The sequence below is a fragment of the Salminus brasiliensis genome, chromosome 13 (genome assembly GCF_030463535.1).
Source record: "Salminus brasiliensis chromosome 13, fSalBra1.hap2, whole genome shotgun sequence".
Lineage (NCBI taxonomy): Eukaryota > Metazoa > Chordata > Actinopteri > Characiformes > Bryconidae > Salminus > Salminus brasiliensis.
The window spans coordinates 16,580,022-16,590,673 of record NC_132890.1 but is presented as its reverse complement, the minus strand read 5'-3'; the positions used below and the strand labels follow the sequence as shown (position 1 = coordinate 16,590,673).

The 10,652-nt window shown below is 43.2% G+C and overlaps 1 protein-coding gene across 2 annotated transcripts; it reads right to left on the bottom strand.

Annotated features, from left to right (window-relative positions):
• Positions 1–3,886: 3,886 nt before the first annotated feature.
• On the bottom strand, positions 3,887–10,652 carry ctcf (CCCTC-binding factor (zinc finger protein)). 2 transcript variants are annotated; one of them, XM_072695269.1, is made up of 12 exons: positions 10,494–10,652; positions 8,004–8,588; positions 7,497–7,836; positions 7,178–7,348; positions 6,966–7,099; positions 6,760–6,880; positions 6,371–6,520; positions 6,073–6,233; positions 5,652–5,834; positions 5,434–5,569; positions 5,121–5,336; positions 3,887–4,904 (listed from the first exon to the last, which is right to left on the bottom strand). In XM_072695269.1, exons 2-12 carry the CDS (start codon positions 8,577–8,579, stop codon positions 4,669–4,671), a joined length of 2,424 nt encoding a protein of 807 aa, XP_072551370.1. In that variant the 5' UTR covers positions 8,580–8,588; positions 10,494–10,652; the 3' UTR covers positions 3,887–4,668. The 2 variants fall into 2 exon arrangements, with proteins under 2 accessions (XP_072551370.1, XP_072551369.1); XM_072695268.1 differs by lacking the exon at positions 10,494–10,652 and adding an exon at positions 9,444–10,407.

Below are 10,652 nucleotides of genomic sequence, written 5' to 3'. Positions count from 1 at the left end.
TTTAATGCCATATAATCGTCAGCCTGTTGACGATTCACCAATATTTAAGAAAATAATTTATTCTATTTTACCAATATTCCCAAACATATTCATGTAGCTACACTGAAGGGGAATATTTTTTTTTTTAGATTTTTTTTTAGATTTAAATTTTTAAAAAAAAATCTAAACAGATTTAATGGCATTTCCTCTAAAGAAGAGGAGACACAAATGTGTGCTGTTGTTATGAAAAGATATTAATTAAATGAAAAATAGCTTTTGATAAATGCATTTTTTGTTTACTTGTAGACCAATAAAGTCATTTTTTGCTTTATATAGATGTCCATAACAGGGTTTATATGTGAACACACACACACACACACACAAAAATCTATAAAAAATAATAATATAATAATAATTTAAATGTATTTTTATAGTACAATATGCTGGGATGGCCCAGTAGGGTTTCTTATTCAATGAAGTAGCAGAAATAACAAAAAATGGAACTTAAAAAAATAAAAATTCAATCAGAAATGTCCTCCGATGCTAAAACGACGCACTCCGCTGTTTTCAGTCAACATTAACTCAGCTCTCACTCGCTCACCTCTGCTCTGTTTTGTTGCAGTAATGCCAAACTAATGCCAAACATACTAAGCTACTCTTTTAGTGACAGAAAAACAAGAGTAAACGACAAGGCCTTTTCCAGGGTCTTCGAGCTCCAAAGTCGCAGCTTTCCGGGGACCACTTGAAGGCAGCATAAGCTACGATTGGAAATCTGATGTTCAACTGGGTGAATCAGTTCACTGCAGCGCCACCCTGTGGCGTGTCATTACCACAGCTTCAGGGATGTGCCATTTTGAGGGTAAAGCAGGCTAAAAAAAACAGGCTGAAAAACATTTTCTATTTTCTATATACATATAATATATAAGTGGATCAATACAGTGCCATACTTAATTATCAATAACCCACCAGAATTGTGAAGCTTTCAGATTGTCCTAAGGCTTAATAAAGACGTCTTGGACTCCCTCAGGATCCCCGTACTTTGCGTCTTGCTACTCAGCCCTATTCACGACGGCAATGTGCGACGCACTGTGTGCTGTGACAGTTCCGCCGTTACCATCATTCAGCATTTCTGTGCTCCAGTAGCCCTTTTGTAGACTTGGGCTAGACGGGACTGCATTTGTTCCTCTTGCGCGTTAGTAAACATTGGGTGTCCAAAATCCTGTCACCGATTCAGGGTATGTCCATCCTCAGACCACTGTCAGTAGGATATTCAAGCTGTTGTTATATGTTATTTGTAATATCTGTAATTTGTAAAGGATGAATTATAATCTGTTATTCTGTGATTGCTCACATTGGTATTTTTAGCCTTTTTAGTATAACACCGTTTAAAACTGAGTGTGATCCAAACATTATAAAAAGGACACTTCATGGACGGCCCTTAGTCCAACACGGCCAACCTACTTCGACCCAGAACTAAACACAACAGGAGGAGCGGAGCAGAGAGAAAGCGAGGTGGTGCTGTGGATCTCACTGTGTCCATCACTCACTGAAACCCAACAGGAGAAGCGTCTATCTGCAGAGCCGCACTCTCAGCCCCGCACAGTCAGCTCCGGATATGATGTCACGCAAAGTTCAAGAGGCTTGCCATGTGTAACATGGAGAGCGCGGGACAGGTTTTTAACCATCAGTGCTTCTGATGGACACAGTGGTTTTATCCTAGCGGGGCACAGAGTCAGCTCGTACACATATAATCAAATGATAACGGTGAAGTAAATCTTACTCCTACAGAACCCATGTTTTAATAGTCTACACAGCAGCATTTCCTCTACTAAAGAACCCGTGAAGAGACTTCTCCATCCATCTTTTTTTAGAGTGCATGGGTTCAAAGCACCAGTGAAACAGGCCAAATCTGATAGAAGTAGCCGTGCAGAAGGCTATTTTGGGCTACTTTGAACACTGAAAGAAATTCTACAATTATGACCGTTATCCACCGATCGTGCCAGAAACAAAGACAGCCAGGCAGGTACAGTAGGCTACAGCTTGTGAACAAGGGTGTGAACTCAAGGTGAAGTAAACATGAGCTATCTACTGCAAACAGGCAAATGAGTGACAAAAAGTAGACAGGGACTTCTAGCAGTGCAATTTGTAAAGGCTGTAACATAAAGCAAGTATTTTCACTTCTGCCCAAAGTACAAATGTACCCACTCAAAACATTAACAGAACTGCAGTCACAAGTTATCTAGCTTCTTAATATTACATTAGTAAAAGATCAGGATGCTAGGGCTTTACATGGTCATGCAAAAACCTATTTATACCCTTCATTAGTAATTAAAGCCTTTAAGACAAAGCCTTTATTTGCAATCACAGCATTCAGCTCTTAATGGCCAATAAGCTTTTTGCGTGTCATGTACCTATTTACTTTGACATGGTTCTTGGCCCATTAGCATTAAAAGCACCACCAAAGCATTACATTTATACAACCATGCCTAACCATGGGGACGATGTTCTTGGGATTGAATGCGTCTTCTTTCAATCAAAGGAAATACAGGTCCCTGTGTCCAAACAACTGCCAATTCTGGTGTCAAATGAGCCAGAAATGTAGCTTTCTTCTTCGTTCAGGTGAGCTTTTGCTTGCTTGTCTTAGAGAAAAGACCCTTGGTTGGAAGAGTCCTTCTTCATTGACACCCATCAAGATCAGCAGTGTGCAGTTTCAGCTGTAGTGTCTGCCCTGGAGGTCACGGTAATGTCAATATTATGACTACCCAAATTCTGCCCAGGCCATCATAAACCTCAACTTTTAATGAAAATGTTAAGAACTGCCAAATTTAAATAGGCAAACAACAAAAAATTAAGGTATTTGCAGACCAATGTATATCAAGTCATCCCCCCCCCCACTTCCCCGTAGAGCTGAGAAGGTAGTGAGGTGTTTACTTTACAAAACATGATTTAAAACAAAACCACCAAAATAGGACAATATTTTTTATTAGCTGTACAGCAATACATTCTCCACACCACCTTTTCTCATATGCCCTCAATGCCCAACCCAGCCATAATAAATGTCTGTATAATGTTGGTTTTCTGACCAATGTAAAATTCACACAGTTGTAGCCAGGTTTAAAAAACCCAAAAATAAACAAAACAAAAGAAACCCCCATTAACCTAAAATTAAGAGCTTAACAAAAATGAAAAGCTATTTAAATGCGAATTACAAACAGAAGGAAAACTTCATTCTGAATCAGGGAAGGGAAAAAAAAAAAAAAAAAAAAAAAAAAAAAAAAAAAAAAGTTGAGACTTTTTCTTTTAAACAATTATTCTGTCTAAACAGAAGTCCTTCCAGAATAGAAAACATCAAAATGGCTTCATCAGACCACAGTTTTAAACCAAGAGATGTATGCGGCCTGGACAAAATGTGAGAAAACTATCGTGGACAACAAAAACATTGATTTCGGTCAGTATCAGTGAAACTCTAGCACAGAGCTCCAGGTTAAAGGTAAACATGTAGCACGTGCAAGCTTCAAGCTGTTTAACATCCACTTAGTCCCTTTTTCTCCTTTTACACAGTCACAAAACCAACATGGGAGCGCATTCCTCAAACAGCCGATAAACTCGCCCTCTCATATTCTTAAGTATTGGACTGAAGGAGAAACTCCCTTCACTGAACATCAAAAAAAACAAAAACCCAGGTGACATTTCAAGCGGTGGAAGGGCAAGGAAAGGAAGGGTGGAAAGAGCAGGGATGGGAGGGTGGAAGTTTTATGTTGCCTACATGATCGTTTTAGGTGTTTTGCCCCCCTCGGAGATTTCAAAGCCATCTGTGACATGTTTTTAAATGACTACCATTTAAAAATGTCATTGTCCCAGCATTCAAGGTCATCGTTTCACTAGAAAAGGATTAAAACGCTCATAATAAAACAGAAAATAAAAATTTATTTACAAGCAAGACCAGCCAAGATTACCTTTGTTTTGTACAATGTTATCAACTGCAGATTTTTTTTTCCTTTAATATATACTTGATGGATGGAAGTCATCGTCCCAGATCATGGCCAGATCATCATATGGCTACATTTCTAATCTTTTCTCTACCATTGTTAATTATGACCAATGAAAGCAAAAAAGAAATACAACAGCGATAAAAGTTGTCGTATATGTCAGACGTTAAAAAGGATATTTGTGGAACAGATGGGGTAAAATGCCCATTTCTACAGCAGTGATAGAAATTCTAAATATCAAGGCTTGACCAGGCACAGAAAGTTTTCCTTTTAGATATTGCCATGGTAATGTCACAGACTGAAAGGTTGAAAATATTGGCATATTAGTTAGAAAAAAAACAAACAAAAAGAAAAAACCTAAATGCATGTAGTTCACTACAGTAAATCCAACTGCTCAGTCTTATCTCGACAACCCCCGCCACACACAAGATGTCATACAGAGACTAACTAGCTGAAACATATGGAGGAAAATAGGGGAAAAACAAACAAAAAAAAAATATAACAAAAGCTGAAATTGAACAATGACAAAGGATAGCGGAAATTTAATTTTAAAGTTGATCAGAAACTGAAGGACACCATGAACCATGACCATGAGTGGTCTCTTCTGTGAGGCGGGGAGGTGACTGCATGGTAGGGACGTGAGTGTACGTTTGCGTGTATGTGTTTTAGGCCTGTAAGCATGCTTTATTTTGTGTCCACATCACCGGTCCATCATGCTGAGGATCATCTCGGGGGTAAGGTCTCCATTGGGCGCAGCTTCAGGGACAGATAGCTGAACCGTTTCCACGCCAGCCTCCACGGCTTCAACCTCCTCCACTACGGGATCTGCTGATGCTGCAGCGGCCACTGAAGAGTCTACACCATCCTGCTCTTTCTTCACTATGATGTTCTCAATTGCCCCAGTGCCCTCATCCTCCACCTGGATAATGGCAGTTGCTGCAGACAGAGAATGAACCCCTTTAACTTCAAGTTCGTCTTGATACCTAGTATTTCTTAGGCTTACCATTTCATGACTACAAAAAGTAACTTGCACGTAAATAAAGCACAAGTGAAACACTGAACAGATGGGCCCTTAAGAACTTAAAAAAAAAAAAAAAAAAAAACACCAAACAAAAAAAAAAAAAAACACATCCAACTGAATGTGTTACTTACCAGCAGGTGCTATGGTAGTAGGCTTGGCTGGGGGAGTCTTAGGTGGGTTCTTTGGGGGTCTACCACGTTTCCTCTTGACGGGCGGCTCAGCTGGTGCAGGGATAGGGATGCTGGGTGGGGCTTGCTCTACCTCCATCTGCACATCCTCAAGTGCCTCCTCCTCTTCATCCTCCTCTTCCTCATCAATGTCATCCAGGTCAGGCTCTCCATGCTCATCTAAACATTCAGGACACAAAATTGAATGAGAAAAACAAAAACCACAAGCACACTGCTGACAGTCACTTCAAATTAAATTCACAGACTAGTCACTCACCGCTGTCGTCATCATCATCCTTCCTGGAGCGCATCTTTCTCTTCCGACCACCACGGCCCCTCTTGGTCGGAGTGCCGTTTTCCCCATCCCCAGAGTCCAGTCCAGTGCAGTTCTCGGCATGCCTGGCCATTGTATTCTAATGATGACAAAACAGAAGATTTGTGCCAATGCCCAAAATAAACATTTGTAGTGTTCGAGTGGTGGGGCCTCCTACATACCCTCCGTGTGAAGGTCTTGCCGCATTTAGTACACACAAAGGAGGTGGGCACAAAGTTGGGGTCGTGGTAGCGACGGAAGTGCATGTCCAGGAGCTGCTTCTGTCTGAACGTCTTCTCACAGTGGCTGCAAGCGTATGGCTTCTCTCCAGTGTGGGTGCGTTTGTGCATCACCATGTGTCGCTCCTGACAAGAAGGGCATGCAATCAGTTTGTTTGTCCAGAACCATATAATGCAGATTTCATCTATGACTTTCAGCATGCACAAAATTGCAAAGAAATACAAGCAGCAGAACTGTATTTTGAAAGTGATCGTTTTACTACTGTAAAACCTCTGAACCAATCTTACATACTAAAATATACAAAGATACATACTCAAATGCATGCAGATTCAATGAAAAAATCAAGAGATTTTTCTGACCAACCTGTCTGCAGGCATAATCACACTGGTCACACTTGAAGCGCTTCTCATTCTTGTGGGACTTTTGGTGCTGGATAAGAGCATAGCGCTCATGGAACACAGCCTCACAGTAACGGCACTTCCTGCCCTGTTCAATGTAGGAATGCTGTTTGCGCAGATGCACGCCTGTCAGGTGAAGGGAAATCAGTTTTAAAAACACAAAACTTGAAGTATTAAATAACATTAAAACAACCGAGGAAGTGAAAGTAAAACTTTGTTCATGTCTGGCATCCTTCATGCCCAAGCGGCACTAGCAGACTTACCCAGATCACTTTTACGGGCGATGACAGTGTCACAGTGGGGGCAGTGGAACTTGGCCACATTCTCTGTGTGCTTCTGCAGAATATGCATCTTCATGGTTCCACTTTGGGTGAAGCGTGCGTGGCAGATGTAGCACTCATACGGCTTCTCCCCTAAAGACATGATAGTGAGGGAAAAGGTCAGTTTGAGGCCCCTTATTACAATAAACTCTCTCTTGACTTTAAAAAATAAAATAAATAAAAAAAGTTAAAGTACACCAATCGTTTGTAACCAATGAGCAAGTTCACCTTGCTGAAATATGCTTTAGCTGCTAGAAAATCTCACAAATTTAACACTTTCCAAAAAGGTACTTGGATCAAGTATTTGATTGTTGGGCAGAAGAATGTCAGACCTGAATGGGTTCTCATGTGCCTCTTCAGCTTGTAGGTGTCTCTGCTAGCATAACTGCAAAGGCTGCACTGGAAAGGACGTTCTCCAGTGTGAGAGCGGATATGCCTCTTCAGCTTGCTGACCTGTTGTGGGGGGTGGGGTTATTGTTATTATTCATTTATAAGGGGTATTAGCAAACAGTAGCACTATAGCATTGTTAAGACTTACCTCTACACTAGCGTAATCACACATGGAGCACTTGAAGGGCTTTTCATGGGTGTGCTTGTAGCGACGGTGCCGCACCAGCTCACCGCTGGTCACAAAGGCCATGTCACAATCGGTACACTTGTGTGGTCTAGTTCCTGCACAACAAAAAGTTTGAGGTTACTTTCCTAAATCAAGCTTCACAAGTAAAGTAAAAATGTAACGCAAGAAAGTACCCGTGTGAGTGTTTAGGTGGTTCCTCAGCAGTGTGACTGTCCTAAAGGCACGGCCACACAAATGGCATTTGTGAGGCCTCTCATCTGTGTGGCTCTTCATGTGGCGATCAAGATTTGAACGTCGTGGGCAGGTGTAGCTACACAGCTCACACTGGAATGTCTTCTTCACACCTGGAGAACCACCGAACATAACACTTATTTTTGGCCAAAGTTACATTTCTGTGCTTTAAATAAAATTAAAAACTAATTAAAATAATTCAAGAATTAAATAAGATACTTCTACTACACTTGGATTATAATTTGCTACTCAAGGTCATACCCTTCTTTTTGATTTTGGTTGGTTTTGGAGGCTTCATATTGCCCACCACCTTCTCAGCATTGACCTCAGAGAGCAGGCCCTCCTGCTGCTCCTCCTCAAAGTCATAAACAGACACATCCATGTCTTTTTCTCCCTCTGTGTTGTAGCGCAGCTTGCTTTTCTTTGTCTTCTTGGGCTTCTTAACAGGAGGCGTGTAGTCTGGATCCTTGGCCCAGGTGGGATCATCATTCTGGGGCTCCGGCATCTCCTCTTCCTCCTGCTGCAGAGGCTGCTCCTCATGGGCCTGGAGCTCATCTTGCTCCACTGTTTCTACTTCTCCATTAGCACCCACCTTCACCACCTGTGTCACATCAAGATCTTGTTAAGATTGGTGGGAAATATACAGCGAGGAAAGAAGAAATCTCCAAACTACTTGACAACTTGACCAGTGTTTTTCTACCCATTCTCTGTACATTTGCCGCATTTAAATATTGGGCTAAGAAATGATGGAAGTAACAACTGACTAACCTGGAAACCTTCAGGCAGTGGCAAGGTGTGGCAGATGACTGGCTCTCCATCTTTGGGCATGGCGGTCGCATCCACCAGGGTGCCCTGCAATTCCTCCACAGTGGCAGCTGTGACTGGCACCGCAGAGACAGGCACCTGCACAAGCTGTAGCTCACCCAAGCCCAGCTGCTGCTCCTCCATGTTTACCACCTGTAGGGTGATGATCTGGGTGTCATCCACAGTGGTGACTGTAGCCTCATGGGCCGCCCCAGCTACACTAACTCCAACAGGGGCACCCACGCCAGCCTCCATGACCTCGGTCTTCATCTGAAGCAGGGCTGGGTCCAGAGAGTCCATCACCATCATCTCAACGCTGCTGTTGACGCTTACCACACCCTCCACCAACTGCTGCTGGGCATCAGCCACTGCACCTTCTCCCTCAACAGGTGGCTGTCCCACAACTTCTAGACCAGCAGTCTGCAGCAGCTCCACACCCACGTCTTCATCCTCTCTTCGGCGCTGGTAGGTCTTACACTCCTTGGCTTTGAAAACATCCCCTGCCTCATCCACTACAGCTTCGGCCGGTCCCCCTTCCATGGATAATACCTTTGGGAGGCCAGAAACAGGACTTCAATATGCATAAAAAGGAGCTGGTAATGTGTAGAACAGTCACATTTCTATGACTAAACTTCACAGATCTGAAGATGGTCTGCTTTTACATGTCTTATAGAGCCTCACAAAACAACTCTGGAAACAAACAAACAAAAACAAACACAGATCTCAACTAAAAACATAAGCATTTATGCTCCTACACAAAACCATGGTAGATTAGTCGTACACAGGTAGTGTGATGTGGCTACCTTACTTCCTTGCTGAAATATTACCTGCACCAAAAATGAGAACTTCATCTTTCTACCCTGCTCACTTGCTCTTCAATTCTCTGCCTTCGATGAGTGAACTATCTGTCCTGCCTTGCTCTCTTACTACCAAAACATAAAAATTCCAGTTTAGACATTTTTTTTTAACCTTTAAACATACTTAAACATACTTTTGTAACGTTATTTATTTCTACCAGCCATAAAGATAAATGCTCTTGTCAAAGTGCATTAAAATCAACATTAAAGTCGTTAACCTGTGTCGTTTTGAACAGATTACTGAGAAGGCTTGCGAGTTTGGCCCAACAGCTGTAATACCGACCATGAGTCTCACAAAAGGTACTGGACATTAACTCGCTACTTTCTAGTAGTTTGCGCGCCAGAATCACCACCTGAACAGTTTCACCAGAGGCTACTTCCTCGCTTAAGCCTACTGCTGGAAGGTCTGGCTTCAAGTCTGCATAAAAAAACAAAACAAAACAAAACTACCGCTCAGTGCAAACGCGCCATTAACCAGCGAGTTAAGCGGAGCGATTTTCTACCACAGCAAGAGGGCATTCTGAGACGGTTAATCGTGTTTTTGTACCGCTACCAGTCGGGTTGTAGAGGGAGCTCTCCACAGTTTTTATCCCTTCAGTCGTTCGCTGCTTGAGGTAGTCTTTCAATAAGCGAGCAGAGCGGTCAGTGGACGCGACTCGCCGTCCACCGGGACCGACGGAGTTTTGCCTCAATTCAGCTGAGAAAATTAGCTTGAAATGAGCGTCGAGAGGAAGCGAGTCGAGTTAAGTCTCCGAAAATGGGCCACCGGGGTCATTTAGCAGCGTATCTTCCTTGTCGGATTTCCATCTGCGCAACAAGGCTGGCTAGCGGGCAGATCGCTAACCGGCCCTGGGCGTTATTTTTCAAACTTCTAACCGACGACGTGACGTGATATTTGAGGGGAAATGAAGAGAGGTCGTTCCAATCGGAGACCACCGCGCTGGAGGTGTTTTACGTTAGTAGCCCAGAACACCGAAGAAACTGGGTCGATGTGTGTGTCTAGGCCAGGAAGGGCTGAGCGAATATGCTTCAGTAAGGAGGGGCGCGAACAGTCTGCTAGCTCGACCGAGCTATAGCTAACTAGCTAGCTAGCTAACGGGTTAGTCGGTTTGTTAATCGAGGTTAACAAACAGCCTCGTAAAAAAAATACCACTCGTAGAAAGGGCTCGTTTATGTCATAAAACGTGTCTGAAGAGTTTGTGCAACTGTGAAAGTCGAAAGCAAGCCGGGTTTAGTGCTACCGTTAGCTTGCTGGCTAAGCTAGTGCTGCGCGCAGAAACGGCGGGTTTTTCTGACAGGAAACAAAGAGAAGAAAAAGAAAATGGACGCCTGGCCTAAAGATGAGAGCAAACACTGTAGTGTTAAAAGAAGGCATCTAGCCGAAATGGCGCCCAATATCGGTTGAACGGCGCTTAATACTCGGACATAACCCCGAACTGCTGGGTTATAAATGTTTTTTGCTAAATTTTCGATAACGATAGAGGGAGACAAACACCCCCCGCCAGCCGCCCGGACCGGGAGCCCCATCGTGACACCTAGAGGCCGATTAAAGCTCCTGCAAAACTCCCCCCTTTTCCCAAAAGTGCTGCCGCTTTACCTGCTTTTCCTCGTTTGTTCTCTCGTCGGATTCGACGCAAAGCCCGGAGGTCGGTTCTTCCTCTGGTGCGAGGCGAAGCACTAAAACTGCGTCCTTCTCCTCCGGCGGTTTTAATCCCTCTCCCGCTTTTGCAGAGTAGAGGCTCCGCACAAAATGGCG

Coding starts and splice junctions, on each gene's coding strand:
- ctcf (XM_072695269.1), bottom strand. CDS start 8,579: ATGGAAGGGGGACCGGCCGAAGCTGTAGTGGATGAGGCAGGGGATGTT. Junction 7,837..8,003: donor CACTGCCTGAAGGTTTCCAG/GTTAGTCAGTTG, acceptor GATGTGACACAG/GTGGTGAAGGTGGGTGCTAA. Junction 5,835..6,072: donor GTGATTATGCCTGCAGACAG/GTTGGTCAGAAA, acceptor CCTTCTTGTCAG/GAGCGACACATGGTGATGCA.